This window comes from Triticum dicoccoides, chromosome 5A (genome assembly GCF_002162155.2).
Source record: "Triticum dicoccoides isolate Atlit2015 ecotype Zavitan chromosome 5A, WEW_v2.0, whole genome shotgun sequence".
NCBI lineage: Eukaryota > Viridiplantae > Streptophyta > Magnoliopsida > Poales > Poaceae > Triticum > Triticum dicoccoides.
The window spans coordinates 624,959,576-624,981,156 of NC_041388.1; the positions used below are offsets into that span (position 1 = coordinate 624,959,576).

Here is a 21,581-nt window from a genome sequence, read left to right on the forward strand (position 1 = left end):
AATTCTCTTAGCATGCAGCCCTCCACATCATCATTGTGCCATGTCAGCATTCCCACTAGCCTATTTTCCAATTTTTGACTTCAGAGAACTATTCAGTCGTCGTGGGCCATTTATTTTCAGAAGTTGAGAAAGTCCAAGCGATACAACACCTCAATTACTTTCCCCACCGATTCCCTGATTCCGCGCCTCTCTTCATCTTCTACGCTAGAATCTGGCTGCCAGCCTCCTCACCCCGGCGTTCAGAGATGCCCCCTCCCGCTGTCCCTCCGCCCCCGGTCGTCCTCGCAGTCGCAGTGGCGGCATCAGACGCACCGAACGTGGTGGACGCGGCCATCCCCGTCGAGGCCCCAGTTTCTGTGGTATCCAGCAGGGTGGCCTCGGGAAGTTACAGATTGCTGACAACCCCTCGCCTCCTCGCCGGTGCCATGGCCTGCAAGCCATCCCCGCGCAGCCGAGCCGTGCCTCCCCTCCGGCCCCTCCCCGCGTCGGCGGCCTCGGATGCACACACCGGATGAGGCCCTTAGCCGGGACACATCTCCAGCCCTCCGTCGCATCGCCTCCCCTCTATGCAGCAGCTTATCCCTACCGCGTCAAGACCAAGATTTTGCTGTGCTGAGGCTTCCGTGCAATAATTTTGCAAATAGAAGTAGGTGAGAAGGATCTGTAGTCCAGTTTTTCTCAGATCGTAGATTGAATGTCAGTTTTAACTCCATCGTGGCAACACAAAGTGTAGGGGGCTGTTTGGATTGGAGCCTGGAGCTGCCAAGCCAAAAATTTGGTAGTTGACCAAGTGCTGGCGCTCCTTTGGATGGCCACCAAATAATTGGCTCACCCAGGCCGTGGGGGGCTTCCCCAGTTCATTTTCTCGCCAAAGTTGGCAGGGTCGCGGGCGGCTGAAAGCTGCGCCAATATTTTGGCTTTGCCCACGAATTGGCAGGGCGTCCTGGGGCGTCATCCAAACAGCCTCTAGGTCTGACTACAATGGTCAGAAACCATATTGTTTCGTGTCTAGACTGATCTGGTTTTTGCTATAAAATTTGCTGGGCATTTCTTAAACATGGCTTACATTTGGCTCTATGTACTTTACTCTGGGGCAATAGCGTGTTGTTCATCTGAATTTGCATTAGTCAAGATTGCATCAATTTCATTTGAAGGCGTCTATAACATTGGCTTGATCTCATTTTTTATTAGATAAGATATTAATCGTATATGTGCATCATTTTCTTGGGGATAATCAAATCATTCATGTCCCATTTATACTGTTTCTTTGGCTTGCTATGCAGGCTACATCGAAGGCATTGGCAAAGCCATTAATTGGTTACCGGATGTAATAATCTTTACTCTTTCGAGAGATCTTCCTATTTGAATTGTTCCCAAAGGTGATCAGAAATCCAAATTGCTCCGCTATGAAATCTCGGTGTGTCTTCTTATTTTTTTCATAGGATTGATAGCCTATTTTAGGGAAGTCGCAAACTAAAGCTATGAATTATACATGAGGTGGAGTATGTGATCCCGAGCTACAGTGATCTCGGATGAACAGTAAAATCCAAAAAAAAAGGCAAAACTTTCAAAAAAATCTGAATTGTTTTGGCAAGAAACTTTGATGTTTTGTCTACATGCATGCAAATTTTCATAATGAAATTACATTTGTAGGGATCACTGGAGCTTGGGATCATATGAGTACTTTCACTACTATATTTGCTTCATGAATGTATTTAAGAAAAAAGGAGATGGAAGACTTTGCCATCATCATTTTTATAATGGGTTACAAACAAGCATCTTTTGCCAAGTGACTTTCTATTATGCAAATGTGCAATGCATTAGATCAAGGCACCCATAAATATGACACTGAGAGTTTTTAATCCATGTTTCTTTCGAATAACCATAAATTTTAATTAGTTCTAAGTTGTTGTCATGTGTGTTTAAATGCAACACTCATTTACATACTTCCTCACTGTAATGTGCAGGCACCCTCATACTTCCTCACTGTAATGTGCAGGCACCCTCATTTGTTGCTAGGTTTGGTATGTCAGGAGAGTATCATTCTCATATATTTCTAATTTTATTCTTGATAAGTTATTACTATAAATTCCCGCAGGGGTATCATCTAGTTATGATAGAAAATTAGTAAGTAGAGACAACAATCAAGAGAGGACACTCGACAGACAGACAGAGACATGTGGAAGACAAAAGACAAATACACACATGCAAAACGAAATAAAGACACATAATTTTTTCTGACGAGGCCATGTGGAGGATGCACATGCCCCAGTTCCTTCCCATACACACACAGAGGCACAATTAAGCATGCATGCATGCATAGCATAGACATGTCGACTGAGACCTAGTTAAGGCAGTACTAGGCCCGGCCGGCCTATATATGCACTCAACTCTTATTTGGATACTTATCGCATGCACTTGCAGATAGACACGTACGCACACAAGTGTTTGAGTGCGGCTTGTACTAGCTAGTCGTCTACAGCCCAGGCTGGTACGCGACTCCGGTGGCGTTGAGCCACTCGTCCCCACGGATGAATCGCTTCCCCGTGTAATGCTCAGCTTGACCAGCGTCCATAACGTGGAGCCAGGGCACACGCTTGCTCAAGTTTGCCCCAGGGCCTGTGTTCGCGAACTCGCCGTAATAAACTGTAGGCGGGACGTTGCCGTCTGCTTTGTCCCATGGAACCCATCCGCTGGGATGCACGATGCCGTCGAGGAAAGACTGCATGAAGACCACATGGGAATGGTTCCTCCACGGCCTACCTAAGTACGTCTCGGCACCGTTGAGATCTTCATGTGATGTCACCCTGCAATTCTGGAACGAGAAGCCTGAGGAACCGTCAGTACCGTCGCGGCCTTGGGCTGTAATAACATTGTGTTTTCCTTTCAGCGGGGCACGTGCAAGGAGAAGGCTCTCCTGGAACACGGCCTTAGCATTGCCGTAAATGAAGTCCACGGTTCCGGAGATAATGCATTCCCGGTAGAACTGGCGATTGGAGTCGGCGAGGAGCGTGTCCTCATATCCCTTGAACTCGCAGCGATAGAACACCGAATGTTTGGAGTCTGACCTGAGAGCCACTGCTGCACCCGCCTCCCTGCCCGCCGTATTCTCAATGGTGAGGTCACGCGCCATGAGCATTGTGCCTTTGGCATCTGCATGCATGCGCGCAAATAAATTAAGCTTATGTCGAGCCAATGCAAGATATATAGCTACTATATATTAAGCCAATGAAAGAAGTGAAAAATAAAACTTATAATATAAAAAAATCAAGGAAATGAGATGAGCCAATTAAGCAGCAGTAGTACTAGTCTCCACTACTATTAAACAATCAAACAAGAACTTTCTTACGTGCATCCCATAAAACATACACGGATTCATTATGACCGCATGATTAAGCCCACTAAACTTAATTTAACGGCTAGCCTTAACCTAATCCATTCTCTGTGTGCACTTAACAATTTACATTGACTGACCGTGCTTCACCATATGAAACTCCATGTCCGACCAATTAGGAAACTATAATCATGATCGCGTCTTCTTAGAAAACTAATCACGATCACATCTTCTTAGGAAACTAATTACGATCGTGTTTTATTAGGAAACTAATCATGATCGCGTTTTATTAGGAAACTGACCACGACCGCATTTTATTATCTCCACTATTATTAGACAATTAAACAAGAACTTTCTTACGTGCACCCCATAAAATGTACACGGATTCATTATGACCGCATGATTAAGCCCACTAAACTTAATCTAGCGGCTAGCCTTAACCTAATCCATTCTCTGTGTGCACTTAACAATTTACATTGACTGACCGTGCTTCACCATATGAAACTCCACGTCCGATCAATTAGGAAACTATAATCATGATCGCGTCTTCTTAGAAAACTAATCACGATCACATCTTTTTAGGAAACTAATCACGATCGTGTTTTATTAGGAAACTAATCATGATCGTGTTTTATTAGGAAACTGATCACGGTCGCATTTTATTAGGAAACTAATCGGGTATTCGCACACATTGACACGCCCATCACCTCGACCTCCTAGATCAAGATCCTATCTCTCCCTAGAAAAAACACCACAACCGGCCTCCACTTGGCATGGCGACAAGGAGCCGAGGACCAACAACACCTTCTCAGGGGACGCCGCCGGAGTGCCGGTAATTCATGAACCGCCGAGGGTGCCGCACCGGTCGCCCCTTCTTAGGGGATGCCGCTGGAGTGCCGGTAATTTATGTTGCTTGTAAGACAACTGCCCAGCCATCATTTATGGTTTCTTGCGAACTTACACGGCATGCCTGTCCTGACTTGTATACTTCAAAATAAGGTTTCTATGCATTACTAACCAGAGTGTGCTATCTTTATATCTTCGGTGTTTCTTAGCAGATATCGTTTACATGTGTCATCAACACATTATTTGTTTTTTCTTAATTTGTAACACTTGTACTGCTGGAGTTGGTTTATTTTAAGTTGTTACATTTGGAGCTCCTTTCACTTCATAAAGGGGCTGGATGGTCTAAATTGCAAGATGTGATTTTTTTCTCACATGAACCATCTATAAATAAATATATATTTTTACTATTCTTCTACGTATAAATACTTTGAGGTCCTTTCGTTGTTCATTCGGTTAGTGGTTAGGAACTAATGACCATCAAATTATTTTTTATTGTTTGATAGTATTACACACAAGTGGGTGTAAACAAAAACTATCAAAAATGGTCATGACTTGCATTTTTTTTCTTATTTTCTACAACTGGTGCTTCTCCATATGTCTCCATTGTGTTCTGGGATGTTATTTTGTACTATTGTTTTCCTATGTCTACCCTTGTATTTATTCAGTGCGTTGTTCTTTTCGCATTTTGGCATGAAAGCTTGCTGGCTTGGAGCAGGATGAATACATATGAAAGAGGGGAAACATTGTAGAATTGTGTATGTTGCTTGCCAAGTTTAGCTTTGGATTTTTAGTGCTTTGACACTTCGTGCAGAATGAACTAAACATTTACATGTCAAGAGCATCTTGATGCATATAAAGAGTAAACGGAGGCATGAAATAACGAGTTGTATGGGTTGATTTATACTCTCCAGTTTTATGTATGTTTGTGACTGTGTGTACCAGACATGAACATTCATCGTTTCATGCGTTGTCAAGCTTTCCTATACGCCATGAGACGCAAAGCAACCTTTTATCTATCACATGTTAACATCTACTTGAAATGCAACCAATAATTATACGTGCGTTGCACGTGCACACTTACTAGTAAGCATGCAACAAATAAAGCTTGTTTGAAACACTTACAAACGACGGCCGTGTCATACGAGGCCCACCCGCCACCACTTCTACTCTTGTTGACGGAGATTACCGTCTCATTGATTCCATCCCCAATCAACGCTATGTTGTTCTTCCTTATCACCACCTCCTCACGATATATTCCCCTCTTTATGTATATCACGTACCTCTTCCCTCTCACCGGCTGAGCTGCATCCAGGGCCTCGCTGACAGTGCTGAAGTGACCGCTCGCGTCCTTGGCAACCACCATGTCCACCTGCATATCGCCGACCGTCAAGTCCAACAGCTGCCGGTCCCTGGGTTGCACCCACGGAGGCATGGTGGTGGTGGTGGTGCTGCCAGCATCATTCCAAGCTAAGGTTTCTACAGCTGAGGCGTGGTCGTTGTTGAGGAGTAGGATCACCAAGAGAACCAATACAAGCGAGCTGCCTCTACCCATTCTGCTAGCTGTGTGATTTGCAGGAGCTGCTTGAGATCGGATTGTACGTGGCCATACATATATATACTGTAGCAATAGAGAAGCTCATGGGTCATGGCTCTCCTTCTATTTCTCCGGGACACAGAGCCGAATATTTTGATTCTGCCCAATCCTAAGTAAACAAGGCACATGGGCTCCAAAAGTGAACATGGCTGCCTTGTTAGGCCGGCATCGAGGCCTTCACTGTTCATTCAAATTCAATGCGAGCAGTAAAGTACTACTACTAGGTGTAGTGTTAGGTGCTGTTGGAGTTAAACACGTCTCCGTCTCCTAGTCGGCTCGGATCGGTAACATATCTGGTGAAACGAGCCAACTCATGCACCTCGTCGGCTCGAGCTCAGTGGTAGCTGCTGATTGCTCAAAAATTGCTGCAAGATTTGCTGAACATATCTTCCACTGCTGCAAGATTTGCTTTGTTCTACTGCAGTTCATTCCCCAGCAGAAAAACTGTTCAATGAGTTTTAAGATCCACTTCATAGTTCATACATACTAGACTTACTAGAACTACTTTTTATGTGATCAAGAACTATTTTTTATGTGATCAAGCTGTGTCATTAGTTCTATTTGCCGCGAACTCTGTACTTTACTTTGTTTTCCCTTTTGTTTATGCCTACACGAACCAGAAAACACTAATTTTGGTCCTAGAGGAGTGAATTGCAGAAAACCACCACATTGAAGCCTAGGGTTGCAGAAAAGACTCTTCTACGATTTTGTGCCAGAATACACTGATTTTGGTCCTAATCACTTGCAGAAAACACCTAACCATCTGTTCGGGCATTTTAACCTCTATTATGATAGGTGGGGCCCGTTTCCGAGGACGTGGCTTAACGCCCATGAGCTCACGTCGTCTGACGACGCTACAGTGGCAACGGACGCGCCGTCTCGGTCAAAACGGCACGGGTCCCTTATCCACTTCATTCCCCCCCTTTGCCCACTCTACTCTCCTCTGTCTCTCTTTCTCCCCGTGCTCCATGGCGACGGCAAGCCTGCCGTCGGCGGGGGAGTGGATGGAGATGGCAGCAGAGGGTTGCTTCACGGCGGCCAATCGAACCAACTGGAGGAGGTGTGCGGCAACTCAAACCCTAGTCGGGCCCCAAAGAGGAGAGCGCCGTCATAGTCGCTGGAGTATCGCGCCGCCGGCGCTCTTGCCCGTGCTGTGCAAGCTACTCCGACGGGTAGCCACCAATGGGCTTCTGGATTTGGCGGCGTTGAGTAAGTTGTCCCCCTCCTTTACCGTCGATTCTAGGGTTAGGGTTCAATTTCTCATAGTTCAATAGTTAGGCTTCGATTTGAATGAACTATAGGTCATTATTGTTTGCAGTCTAACCTCTGATATGTATCCTATCAGTTAGATGAATTTGCTTCAGTGTATGAAGTTAACTGAATTTTCTCAGTGTACAAAAGTTTTTTAGTTGACTGAATATTGTTTAGTGTCAATAGTTAATTGAATTCTATCAGTGTCTGAAGTTAACTGGATTTAAGGTAGTGTATGAAGTTAAATGTATTTGCTTCAGTGTATGAACTTAACTGAATTTATTCAGTGTTCAAAAGATTTCAGTGAACTGAATATGCACTTCATATAATGTAGTCAGTGCATAGAAACTGTGTGTGTGCTAATTAGTATTTTTGTGCACTGTATATACTTCAGTTTGTTATTGATTTTAATAATTAGAAATGTATGCATAGAAATTAATGTGTAGCTTCTTTGCTTTGTAGTTTGTGTGATGATGTGTGGAAAGTTAGGCTCCACTTTCATGATAGGGACAATTTGGAAAGGACCATGTGTGTTTCAGACATAACATTTCTGAATCTAATAGCACTAATAGAGATAGCAGGTTATGGAGAGGATGACTACATGTACTTTGTTAGGGATGCTGGCTTGTGAGTAGCTGGTTTGGAAGAGATCTGTGATGATGACAAGGTTGATGAGATGTTAGACCACATTTCCAACAGAGATCAGACCATAGTTAATCTGATAGTAGTTAGGGGTAGTGAGCCCAGACCTGGAGATTTAAACATAGGACATGTTTGTGAGCAGCAAGTTCCTATAGGCAGTGTTGGAGAGAGGACTGTTTATGAGGTCAGTGATGAAGGTGTGGTGTGCAGGTCACCATCCAAAAAACAAGGAGAGTTGCACAAGTTGATGAGCAGGAGGCACAACCAATACAGTTTTATTCCACAGAGCAGAGCACACAACTGTTTATGCACAAATATATAGATATGGATGAACGAAATGCAGGAGATGTTGATTTGGAGCAAGAGGAGTTGGAAAGAACTATGGAGCTTAAGAGGAGGAATAAAATACAGAGGTATAAGAAGCATAAGAAGAGTGTTGAGAGGGTGGAGGCAATTAAAAGAAAACTTCCTGTTTTACTAACTCAAGATGACTCTGACTTGGAGCAAGATGAGGATTTCATGGCTAGGATGCTTGAGACGAGGAGGCAGAGACAAGACCCATTTTTTACACTTTGAAGGTGACACTGATGTTGAAGAACCTTATGAGCTAGAAAAAGAGGTAGTGCATGAGGAACATGGACAGGATGAGGAAATTGAAGAGGAGGTGGTACCACAAGGGGAAAAGAGGAGGAAGTTGAAAGTAAGAAAGGGGCCAACCAGTAGATCACATGCAAGTTTGGAGCAAGAATTTGAGGATGTTTGGGTACCATCATCTGATGACGATCCAAATCCTGGTGATTTGAAGGAGGAGGAGGATGATGATGGGGCAGTACCCCTAGCTTTTGTGCTTGGCAATAAGAGTAGGGCCAAAAAACCCAAACCAAGAATCTGGTATGCTGAGGCTAGAGAGAGCCCAGAGATGCAGTTTGTAAAGAAGCTTTGTTTTGATGATGTTTACCAATTTAGAAGGGCACTTCTCACATTCCACATAGCTCAAAACAGAAACTACCAGTTTCATAGGAACTGCGATGACAGAATCATAGCTATTTGCAGAGATGAACATTGCCCTTTCTTCATTGTAGCTTCTGTGTTGGCAAATGAGAGAACATTTTGCATTAGAAAGGCAAATTTTTTACACACATGTCCAGCTGTAGCAGAGAGCACCAAGGTGACTACCAAGTGGGTCACACATCAGGTGTTAGAAGCAATAAAAATAGATTTGAACACATCAATAACTACAATAATGCAAAATCTTTAGAGCAAGTATGGAGTTGAGATCAACACTCATATGGCCTAAAGGGCCGAGAACAAAGAAGTTAAGATGGTGCAAGGAGATCAGAGGGGGCAGTATACCAGGATCAGGGATTACTTGCAGGTTGTCTTGGACACAAATCCAGGTAGTAGGTGCATTGTCACTACTAAGTTCTTAAAGGAGCATCCAAGCATAAATCCAAGGTTCCATGGTTTGTTCATCTGTTTGAATGCTTGCAAGGAAGGATTTCTGAATGGATGTAGACCATTCATAGGTGATTACTTTTCCTTGTTTACTTTGCCTTGTTTGAATGCCTTGTTTCTAACTTGTGTTGTGTGCAATTGCAGGTGTGGATGGATGCTTCATCAAGCTGTCTACTGGCCAACAAATCCTGGCTGCCACAAGAAGGGGTGGGAATAATAACATATATCCCATTGCTTTTGCAGTTGTGGACAAAGAAGACACAAGCAGTTGGACTTGGTTTCTATCTGAACTAAAGATAGCAATTGGTGGAGAATCAGGGAGATTTGGTTATTACACCATAATCTCTGATAGACAGAAGGTAATTCCCATTCTGGGGTACTATTTGATAATATACATTGCTTACTAATTGCTTAGTTCATAATTGCTTAGTTTATAATTGCATAGTTCATAATTGCTTACTTCATAATTTCTTAGTTCATATTTGCTTAGTTGTTGGTCATATACATTGCTTAGTTGTGATTATGGTGATTTATCTAAACAGGGCCTTCTTAAAGCTGCAAACAATGTATTCCCCAACTGCCCACATAGATTTTGCCTTAGACACATTTATCAAAACTTTCAGACTGCTGGTTTTAGGGGGTCAGAATTAAAGAAGTACATGGATAAAGCTAGTTACTCTTATACTCAACATGACCATCTTGCTGCAATGGATGATCTTAGAAAAGAGTATAAGGCTGATTGGGCTTGGCTTAACAAAATTCCTAGAGTTACTTGGGCTAGATTTGCAATGGACCTCAATTGCAAAACTGACCTAGTTGTCAATAATATTAGTGAGGTCTTTAACAAGATGATATTAGATGTGAGGGGCAAACCAATAAAGACCATGATAGATGGAATCATGACTAAGTTGATGATTAGATTCAATAGAAATAGGACTAAGACAGAGGTAGCCAAGTGGGATATATGCCCAACATATGCTGAGTTGCGTGAAGAAGCAAAGAAAAATTCTAGGCAGTGTCAAGCATTGATGGCTGGGCAAAATATCTACCAAGTGACAAGCAATGAGAAAACTTATTCAGTTAACCTACAACATAGGACATGTGGGTGCATGAAATGAGATATGACTGCAGTTGAAAGGATCGATATAGTTGACTAGAGGGGGGGGGGGTGAATAGGCAACTAACAATTTTTAGCTTTTCTTTAACAATTTAAACTTTGCATCAAAGTAGGTTGTCTAGATATGCAATTAAGTGAGCAACCTATATGATACAACAACGATAGGAACACAAGCAAGCATGAGATACAACACAAATAAGCTTGCACAAGTAAAGGCACGAGATAACCAAGAGTGGAGCCGGTGGAGACGAGGATGTGTTGCCGAAGTTCCTTCCCTTTGAGGGGAAGTACGTCTCCGTTGGAGCGGTGTGGAGGCACAATGCTCCCCAAGAAGCCACTAGGGCCACCGTATTCTCCTCACGCCCTCACACAATGCGAGATGCCGTGAATCCACTATTGGTGCCCTTGGAGGCGGCGACCGAACCTTTACAAACAAGGTTGGGGCAATCTCCACAACTTAATTGGAGGCTCCCAATGACACCATGAAGCTTCACCACAATGGACTATGGCCTCGCGGTGACCTCAACCGTCTAGGGTGCTCAAACACCCAAGAATAACAAGATCCATAAGGGATTAGTGGGGGGAATTAAATTTCTCTTGGTGGAAGTGTAGATCAGGGCCTTCTCAACCCACTCCCGAGCAAATCAACAAGTTTGATTGGCTAGGGAGTGAGATCGGGCGAAAATGGAGCTTGGAGCAACAATGGAGCTTAGGGTTGGAAGAGGTGGTCAACTAGAGGTAGGAGACGACCCTTTTATAGTGGTGGACGAAATCCAACCGTTATCCACTTAACCAGCCCGCGACATGCGGTACTACCGCTCCAGAGGCGCGGTACTACCGCAAGGCCGCACGGTACTACCATGGGCGACCACAGTACTACCGCGGCAGCAGCGGGGGCTAGAGCAAGCCTGACAGGAGGCAGCACTACCGCGAGCGCGGTACTACCGCTCCCCTTGCGGTACTACCGCAAGGCAGGAAAGCCCTAGCCTGGGAAGGGCGCGGATGAATAAAATTACATCCGTGCCTACTTCCACTGGAAACAAACGGTGCTAAAATCCGACATGGTACTACCGCAGGAGAGCGGTACTACCGCGTGGCTGCTGGATCAGGCCGCACACGGTACTACCGCACACGAGGCGCGGTACTACAGCGGAGGTGTGGATGTAAAAAATTACATTCGCCCCTACTACCGCGCCTAAGGCACGGTACTACCGCATGTGCCTGCGGTACTACCACTCCATGGAGCAGTACTACCGCAAGCACAGCAACAACAGCCAAGACAACCGCAAGGAGGATAAACGGGGGATGCTCCAAAGTGCAAGGGAAAGGTGGAGACAAGAAAGGGAACGTGTACGTGATTATTCCACCCAAACCTTTCCGACGCGGACCCCCTCTTAATAGTACGACTTTCCTACGACTCAAATCCACCAAAAAGAAACATAGCGAAACACTGTCTTCAATAGTCTTCGAGGGGCACCAAACCGTCTTGTGCCTAGTGAAGAAATGTCTGAGAAACTCAAGGCACATGATTAGTCCGCAAAAGCATTGTCATCAATCACCAAAACACCTTAGGGATAAATATGCCCTTACAATCTCCCCCTTTTGGTGGATTGATGACAATACGGGATTTGCGCAAAAGGTAAATAAACTAGAGCATAGGCAAACCCCTGCTCTCTAAAATATAGACGGGCTCCCCCTAGATGTGTGCAATCTAGATGGATGCTTTGGACTGCACGTCACACAACTAGGATCAACACTCCCCCTATATTTTAGAGACAAGGCATATCTAGAAATGATAAGGCTAATCAACTAATCAAGAGCATAAAACATAGGTAGCACAATATAACATAAGCTCGCTAAGATAGGATAAAGTGCATATGTCTTACACCATATGAAGGATAAGTCTCAAACCAAACCAAAGCAAACGAAACGAGGTCCAAAACGAGACAGCAAACACACCAAACACAACGACACACGAGCAACAAACACACCAAACACAACGACACACGAGCAAATCCCTACACTCTCTCCCCCTTTGGCAACGAGACGCCAAAAAGGCAGAGAGGACACCTACACACTCGGGGTGGCTCAAGCGGAGAAATCATCCCAGTGCTCCTCGTCAGACTCGGCGGCAGGGATGTCCTCCTCGATGTCCTCGTCAAAATCCGTCCACTTGAAGCCTTGCTTCGTCATCCACTCGGCCTCCGGTGTGATGTTCCTCTCTGACCCGCTAGATTGTGCCTCACCAAAGACCCTCAGAATGTGCAAGTCATGGCGGTGAGCCTCCTTGGAGGCAACGTGAGTCCTGTACTGCCCCTTAGCTTGCATGCAAAAGAGAGTCTTCATCTTGTCCTTCAGCTTCTTGGACCACGAGGGCTCAGAGGAACTCTGGGAAGACCTAGCAGCACGGTCCTCAGCAACATTCTCTGCTCCAGTCTCCTCCTCACCAACAGCCCTCCTAGCAGCAGACGCCTCAGCACGAGTAGTAGTGTTGGCCCAGTTGGGCTTGACACGGAGACTGATGGGATCATGCCTAATCCAGTCTGATGCAAGGAACTCATCCCCAGGGTACAGCTTCTCCCAAGTCTTGGAGATCAGCAGAAACAAGTATGGCCCGCAGATAGGCACCTTGCGGTTGAACACCGCAAACCGAAGCTCATGCCACATGATGTGTGAGACATCCAGAGGCTGAGTCTGAGACACCCGGGCCTCCTCGCACATGAGCATCATATCCACCATATATGCATGAACCTTATCCTTGTCGCCAATGCGCGGGAATAGAGAGTTGCGGAAGATGCGATACATGATATCCAGAAAGGAGTTCAGCACCCAGGCTGACTTGCCATTAGGGAGAACCTTCTCAACATAGTACTGCTGGAGCCTGTTCTTGTTAGCAGACTCAGGATTGGCATGGGGACGAACACCAACAGGAGTGTTGAGCCCGTCATCTGGAACATGGAACAGATCCATGAACTCCTTCCAGGTAGCGGTCAACTGACGGCCGTTGGTCATCCACGTCATCCGCCGCTCCTCCCCAGGGTGAAAGTACACAGAGGCAAAGAACTAACAAACAAGCTCAGGGTCAAAGTCCAGATGGAAGGAGATCACATGCTCAATACCAAACTGCTCCACCAAGTCCAGAGCCTCTCCAAAGTACTCACAAAACTTTTCCTTCCTCATGTGATGCATGTCAATCCACTTGACCTCCACGTAGGTATTCTGCTTGTTCTTGATGACATCCAGATAATTGAGAGTCTGCTGCTTGGTCCAGAATAACTCACAACCTCTGATGGTACCACGAGGGTTCACATAAGGGTTCATCTTCCTGAGACGGACGTATTCAGAAAGGGGTACCTCGTCCATGCTCTTAGCGGGTTCCTTGTTCTTGCTAGCGGTGGTCTTGACATGACGCTTGGGGGCATTGGAGCCCTCTAGTGCTTCACCTTGATTGCGCAAACGCTTGGAGCTAGTGTCACGACTGGATTTGACCCCACGGTAGTACTGCCAAGTGCTGCGGTACTAAGATTTTAGTACCGCTCCTAGTCGCGGTAGTACTGTGAGAAGTCACGGTAGTACCGGGTCTGGGAGCGGTAGTAGGATCCTAGTGCCACAGCTAGCGCGGTAGTACCGCACGAGACGGGCGGTAGTACCGCACAGGAGGCGCGATAGTACCGCACCGCGTCATATCCGAACCAGTTCAAATCTGAGAAAAAGCCGCGAAACCACGGCGGTACTACGGTTGATCAAATCTATCACAGGACAATTTATCAAGTATAATTCCACGCAACACGACTCTCCTACATCCTACTCTTGCACAGATTTGGCCTAAAATCTCAAGAACAACATGCATCTCCCCAAAAACCTAGAAGCGAAAGAACAACCAAGAAAGAGAGGGATTTGGGGAAAAACCTTGTTCCATGGCAAGAGGAAGTGGTGGGGAACGATCCCACCGGTCGGAATCCGAGGAGAGTGGCCGGAGAAAGAGATCCGACGAGGACCTCCGGCGCCGTTCATGAGCAAGAGAGAGAGAGAGACGTGGGGAGGGAGACAAGTGAATGGGTATGGGGAGTTGGAACTCCCCTTCCCGAGTCATAACCCCCACGCCCACTCGATGGCGCGGTACTACCATGCGTCATCGCGGTAGTACCGATCGGCGAAAGTACTGCACTTGCGCGGTAGTACCGCTCTTCTGGGCGGCAGTAAAAAATTACTGCCGCGCTGTTGCGGTAGTACCGTGCCCTCTCAACGCGGTAGTACCGTGGCTAGCCGCGGTAGTACCGTGAGCTCAAGAAGTTGCTCGTTTCAAGCACAAGAAAAAGAGGTCTTTTCACGAAAACTTCGAGGCAGCACAACACCACAAGAACACGCGACTCGCGAAGGCAGAAAGGCAAAAGATAACACGAACACAACCACAAGACACCACCTCTCCAAAGAGAGGGTGATGGCCGGAGCCACCTATGTGTGAGTTAATTGGTATGGCACTGCGAAGAATTATCCTTGGGCCCATGACCAAAACTCGTCTTTGAAGCACAAGTACCATAAAAATGGCTAATGTGAAAGAGTTGATCGATTTATGCATAATGGGGGAAGGGAGAGTTCATTGAGAGAACAACACTCCCCCTATGTCCATGCCTACACCTAAACAAGACAACACGTTGAGTATGGTAGGGTGTGCAAGGGTTCAAGCAACATTGCTCGAATCAATGATATTTAGCTCATGCCTTAACTCGCGAAATCTTGCTTCATCCAAAGGCTTCGTGAAGATATCTATAAGGTTATCATGAGTGTTGACGTAGTTGAGCTCGATCTCCCCTCGCCTAATGTGATCCCGGATGAAGTGATACCGAATCTCAATATGCTTCGTCTTGAAGTGTTGCACCGGGTTGAGAGAAATCTTGATGGCACTTTCATTGTCACACCAAAGAGGCACTTTGTCACAAATGACACCGTAATCCTTTAAAGTTTGCCTCATCCATAAGAGTTGTGCACAACAACTACCGGCCGCTACATACCCCGCTTCGGTGGACGAGAGAGACACACAACTTTGCTTTTTGGAAGACCAACTTACCAAAGAGCAACCAAGGAATTGGCACCCTCCGGAAGTGGACTTCCTATCCACTTTGTCTCCCGCCCAATCGGAATCCGAATATCCTACAAGCTTGAAGTTTGCTCCTCTTGGGTACCATAAGCCAAAGTTTGGGGTATGAGCCAAATATCGAAAGATTCGCTTGCCCACCACAAAGTGGCTTTCCTTAGGTGCGCCTTGAAACCGGGCACAAATTCCCACACTCAACATGATATCCGGTCTAGATGCACAAAGGTAAAGCAAGGATCCAATCATGGAGCGATATACCTTTTGATCCACCGCTTTACCATTGGGATCAATGTCAAGTTGGCACTTGGTAGGCATTGGAGTGGAAGTCGGCTTGACATCGCTTAGTTTGAATCTCTTGAGCATGTCTTGAGTGTATTTGGCTTGGTTGATGAAGGTACCTTCTCTTCTTTGCTTCACTTCGAAACCTAGAAAGAACTTCAACTCTCCCATGGAAGACATCTTGAACTTTGAGGTCATTAGTGCGGCAAATTCATCATTGAAAGCTTTGTTAGGGGAACCAAAGATAATGTCATCAACATATAGTTGGCACACAAACAACTCCCCTTTGACCTTCTTAGTAAAAAGAGTGGGATCAATTAGCCCAACTTCAAACCCGCGATCTTGTAGCAACTCGGTAAGGTGGTCATACCACGCACATGGGCTTGTTTAAGGCCATAGAGTGCCTTATCGAGTTGATACACATGATCGGGAAAGTAGGGATCCTCGAACCCGGGGAGTTGTTTGACGTAAACCAACTCATTAATAGGACCATTAAGAAAAGCACTCTTCACATCCATTTGTTGCAACTTAAAGTTGTGATGAGAAGCATAAGCAATCAACAAACGAATGGATTCAAGATGAGCAATGGGAGCAAAGGTTTCACCGTAGTCGATACCCTCGACTTGGGAGTAGCCTTGTGCCACCAATCTTGCCTTGTTGCAAATGATGGTCCCATGAGCATCTTTCTTGTTCTTGAAAATCCACTTGGTCCCAATGACATTGTGGTTCCCCTTTGGCCTTGGCACCAACCTCCACACTTTGTACTCGAAGTTGTGTAGTTCTTCATGCATGGCATTAAGCCAATCCGGATCTTTGAGTGCTTCATATACCTTTCTGGGTTCAACACAAGAGACAAACGCGTGATGTTCACAATAGTTTGCCAATTGTCACGAGTGCTTACCCCCTTTTGAATGCTTCCAAGTACGTTCTTCATGAGATGACCCTTGGTGGAGAGCTTGGAAGCAATCTTGGTGGCACGACGCTCTAATTCCTCCTCGGTGGTGAGTTGAGGAGCGGTCACTTGATCATCTTGAGCGCCGTCTTGAGCTTGTTCTTGACCTTGAACTTGCTCGGGGGAGAGAACTTGACCTTGGGCATCACTTGGTGTGTCAACACCTTCTTGAGCATGATCTTGCCCTTGGTCTTTTTCAAGAGGTTGAGGGCCTTCACTTTGTTCTTCGGAAGCATGTGGGCCTTGGGTCAGTGATGGCTCCACTTGAGTGGAGCTTTGTCCTTCTCCTTCGGCCACAAGGGGTTCCTCAATGGGTAGGATAAAACCAACACCCATTCTTCTTATGGCTTGAGGAGGAATTTCATCACCTACATCACAAGTGCCACTTTGCTCCACTTGGGAGCCATTATTCTCATCAAACCCCATGTTACATGTCTCCTCAATAAGTCCCGTGTATTTATTGAGGACACGGTAAGCATGAGAGTTTGTAGCATAACCAAAAAATATGCCCTCATAAGATCTAGCCTCAAATTTAGACAACCGAACACCTTTCTTGAGAATGAAACACTTACACCCGAACACCCGAAAGTACTTGAGGTTGGGCTTGTTACCGGTGAGTATCTCATATGGAGTCTTGTTCAAGCCCTTGCGGAGGTAGAGCCGATTGGATGCATGACATGCGGTGTTGATGGCTTCGGCCCAAAAGTTGTATGGAGACTTGAACTCCGCCATCATGGTCCTTGCCGCATCCATCAATGTCCGGTTCTTCCTCTCCGCAACACCGTTTTGTTGAGGGGTGTATGGTGCGGAATATTGATGCTTGATCCCCTCATCACTAAGAAACTCATCCAAGGTGTAGTTCTTGAACTCGGTGCCGTTGTCACTTCTTATTGTCAAGATCTTTGCATTGTGTTGACGTTGTGCTTCATTTGCAAAGTCAATGACGGTTTGTTGGGTCTCACTCTTCCTCTTGAAGAAATACACCCAAGTGTATCTTGAATAGTCATCCACAATCACCAAGCAATACTTTCTACCCCCAAGACTATCAAAGGATGGAGGCCCAAAGAGATCCAAGTGAAGGAGCTCCAAAGGCCTCTTCGAGTAAATGATAGTCGTGGGAGGGTGAGCCTTCTCATGAAGCTTTCCTTCGATACAAGCACTACAAGCACGATCTTTAGCAAAACTAACATTCGTTAGTCCACGGACATGGTCCCCCTTGAGAAGACTTTGCAAAGATCTCATATTGACATGGGCTAAATGGCGATGCCAAAGCCACCCCACGTCAACTTTAGCCATTAGGCATGTCGCGGTCTTAGTGGGTTGCTCCGAAAAGTTAATCACATATAGACCGTTCTCAACATGCCCAACAAAGGCTACTTTAAGAGTCTTGCTCCACAAGAGGGCCACGGTATCAATATCAAAGAAAGTGGCAAAGACCATGATTGCAAGTTGACGAACGGAAAGTAAATTGTATGCAAGGGACTCTACAAGCATGACCTTCTCGATCGTGAGATCATGAGAAATGACAACCTTGCCGAGTCCCAATACCTTAGAAGACGAGGCATCACCCCACTCGACATTGGTGGGCATAGATGGAATATTGTGCACGTCCACCACCAAGTCCTTGCTTCCGGTCATATGATTTGTAGCTCCACTATCGAGCAACCATGACCCCCCACCGGAAGCAAACACCTACAAGAGATCAATGCTTGGTTTTAGGTACCCATTTTGTAATGGGTCCTTTGATGTTAGTAACAAGGGTCTTAGGAACCCAGATAGACCATTCAATGTATTCATAAGGAGAACCAACAAATTTGGCATAAACATGCCCATTACTAGCACGGCATAACACATAAGAAGGATTAAAGTCGCCGGCTTTATTGGGAGGGGTGGCATTGCCCTTCTTGACACCGCCACCCTTTGCATTGTTCTTCATCTCCTTGGAAACACCCTCTCCCTCCTTCAGAAAAGTTTGCTTGAGAGGAGGAGGTCGTTTGGTCTTGTCATTCTTCTTCTTGTTCTTGGGCTTGGGTGCGAACCCAATCCCCTCCTTGGCCACAACTTCCTTTTGATTGCTCAAAAGGTCATTGAGGTTCTTCTCACCTTGTATGCATGTCACAAGGCCTTTCTCAAGTTGCTCCTTCAACTTAGCATTCTCCTCAAAAAGATGCACATGTTCACAGCAAGGGTTAGTAGCATTTGCATTATCAATCAAAACCATATGAGGAAAAGTGGCTTTCTCCTTGGTTAGCTTTACTTGGAGTTGATCATGAGACTCTTTGAGGCTAGCATGAACACCCTTCAAGACTTTGTGAGCCTTGTCGAGAATGTCAAACTCCTCTTTGAGTCTAGCAAGATCAACCCCAAGCTTTGCCTTCTCGGAGCTTAGCACACGAGAAACAACAAGAGCATGATCAAGATCCTTCTTTAATTTAGCATGGTCATCGCTGTATGACTCCTCAAGAGCCAAACGAAGACCACGCTCTTCCTCAAGAGCATTGGAAAGATATGAAATCTCATCAGCATAGTCACGACTATGCCCCTCCATCTTAGAGATGGTATTTTCGTGAGCCTCGATCATGTCATTGGCTTCCCCAAGTTGTTCCAAGAGAGGAACGAAGTGCTTCTTGGATTTACCCTTGAGTTTACCCATAAAGGTCTCAAACTCATTCTCCTCCACAATAGTTCCCTCATTTTCATCAATGCACTCCGTCGAAGAGGGATGATTAATGATGGTAGTTTTGATGTTGGGGGTTACCTTGTTGGTGGCTTTAGCCATGAGGCACTTGGCGGTGATGCTTTCATTTGGTGAGTCGAAGAGAGACACCCGTGGAGTCATTGCAATGGCAACGGAGGCCATGGCAACGGACTCACCATCTTCATCATCATTATCATCCTCATTGTACTCTTCTTGAACCACCAATGCCTTGGGAGGAGTCTTCTTGGTGAAGTTGCTCTTGTTTGGGAACTACTTGGCCTTGTCCTTACGGATGAGCTTGCCACCATTGTCTTCCCTCTTCTCATAAGGGAACTCCGCAACAAAGTGGCTCACATTGACACAATTGAAGCAAGTCCTCACTCGTTGCTTGCCCTTTGCCCCACTTGAATTGTTCTTGTTGAAGTTGGGCCTTGAGTTCTTCTTGCTCCAAAATTGCCTTGAAGCAAGGGTCATGTGTTCATGATAGGAATACTTCGTATCTTCGAGGTTGCTCTCCTCTTCTTCCTCCTCTTCTTCTTCTTCGACACAAACCTTGGCCTTTAATGCAAGGTTGGGCCTTTTTGCTCTTTGAGACCGAAGCACCGCATTGTCGGCGGTCTTGTCCAATATGCTCATAGCCACAAACTCATCCAACACCTCACTTGAGGACAAGGTGTGGAAGTCCGGCCTTTGACGGATGACGGAGGACATGGCTTTGTGGTAGGGCATCATTGCCTTGAGGAATTTGCGCTTGATCCAATTGTCGTCCGTGTCCTTACTTCCATGATCCCGGAGAGAGACCGCGAGCTTGGTAACTCTCCGATAGAGCTCACGAGGTTCTTCGTCATCTTTCATTGCAAACTCATCGGCTTCATCTTGTACCACTTCATAGTTGGAACGTTGAATGCTTGCGCTTCCCCGATAGAGGGAAACCACTTTGTGCCAAGCATCTTTGGCCAATGAGTAGGGCCGAAGATGCGGGAGGTCTTCGGGAAGGATTGCTTCTTGGATGATGAAGAGAGCATTCTCATTGAATTGATTCTCCACTTCTTCTCTAGGAGTGAAGTTGCTTCGGTCATGCGGATAAAAACCTTCTTCAATGATTCTCCAAAGGTTAGTGTTCACATGATTTAAATGACGCTTAAAATGATAGACCCAAGAATCAAAATCCTCCTTTTTGTCAATCTTGGGGGGAGGACCGGCATGATTCAAGTGAGTGGAAGGAATCGGTCCACCATAAACGGGTGGAGGTTGCACATGGGCAAAGATGCCGGTCCCATTCTTACCACTAGACAAAGGGGCTTTCTCACTAGTAGCTTCCTCCTTGTCGGGGTTAGCATCCGTCACCGTGTTGGCGGGATCACCCACTTTCAATGGTGCAGTGGAAAGTTTAAGCCCTTCTAAGAATTCCTTAAACATGTCTTTGACCTCGGTCGTCATGGAGGTTTTCAATGTGTCCAACGCCACATTGAACTCCTCGCGTGAGGTCGAGTTACCCCCATCTCCTGTAGACGATATCAGATTCACACCGGAGTGCTCCGCCACATCGTCTTCGACGTCAACCATACTCTTCGGACGGTAAAGTCCTTAAAAAGAGACGAGGCTCTGATACCAATTGAAAGGATCGATATAGTTGACTAGAGGGGGGGGGGGTGAATAGGCAACTAACAATTTTTAGCTTTTCTTTAACAATTTAAACTTTGCATCAAAGTAGGTTGTCTAGATATGCAACTAAGTGAGCAACCTATATGATGCAACAATGATAGGAACACAAGCAAGCAATAGATACAACACAAATAAGCTTGCACAAGTAAAGGCACGAGATAACCAAGAGTGGAGCCGGTGGAGACGAGGATGTGTTGCCGAAGTTCCTTCCCTTTGAGGGGACGTACGTCTCCATTAGAGCGGTGTGGATGCACAATGCTCCCCAAGAAGCCACTAGGGCCACCATATTCTCCTCACGCCCTCACACAATGCGAGATGCCGTGAATCCACTATTGGTGCCATTGGAGGTGGCAACCGAACCTTTACAAACAAGGATGGGGTAATCTCCACAACTTAATTGGAGGCTCCCAATGACACCATGAAGCTTCACCACAATGGACTATGGCTTCGTGGTGACCTCAACCGTCTACGGTGGTCAAACACCCAAGAGTAACAAGATCTGCAAGGGATTAGTGGGGGGAATCAAATTTCTCTTGGTGGAAGTGTAGATCGGGGCCTTCTCAACCACTCCCGAGCAAATCAACAAGTTTGATTGGCTAGGGAGTGAGATCGAGCGAAAATGGAGCTTGAAGCAACAATGGAGCTTAGGGTTG

At 45.9% G+C, this 21,581-nt stretch overlaps 1 protein-coding gene across 1 annotated transcript; it reads right to left on the minus strand.

The window, feature by feature from the left end:
• Positions 1–2,476: 2,476 nt before the first annotated feature.
• LOC119300197 (pectinesterase-like) lies at positions 2,477–5,732 on the minus strand. The gene is made up of 2 exons (XM_037577230.1): positions 5,303–5,732; positions 2,477–3,153 (listed from the first exon to the last, which is right to left on the minus strand). The coding sequence occupies exons 1-2, from the start codon at positions 5,730–5,732 to the stop codon at positions 2,477–2,479; spliced, it is 1,107 nt and encodes a 368-aa protein (XP_037433127.1).
• Between the last annotated feature and the right edge of the window lie 15,849 nt (positions 5,733–21,581).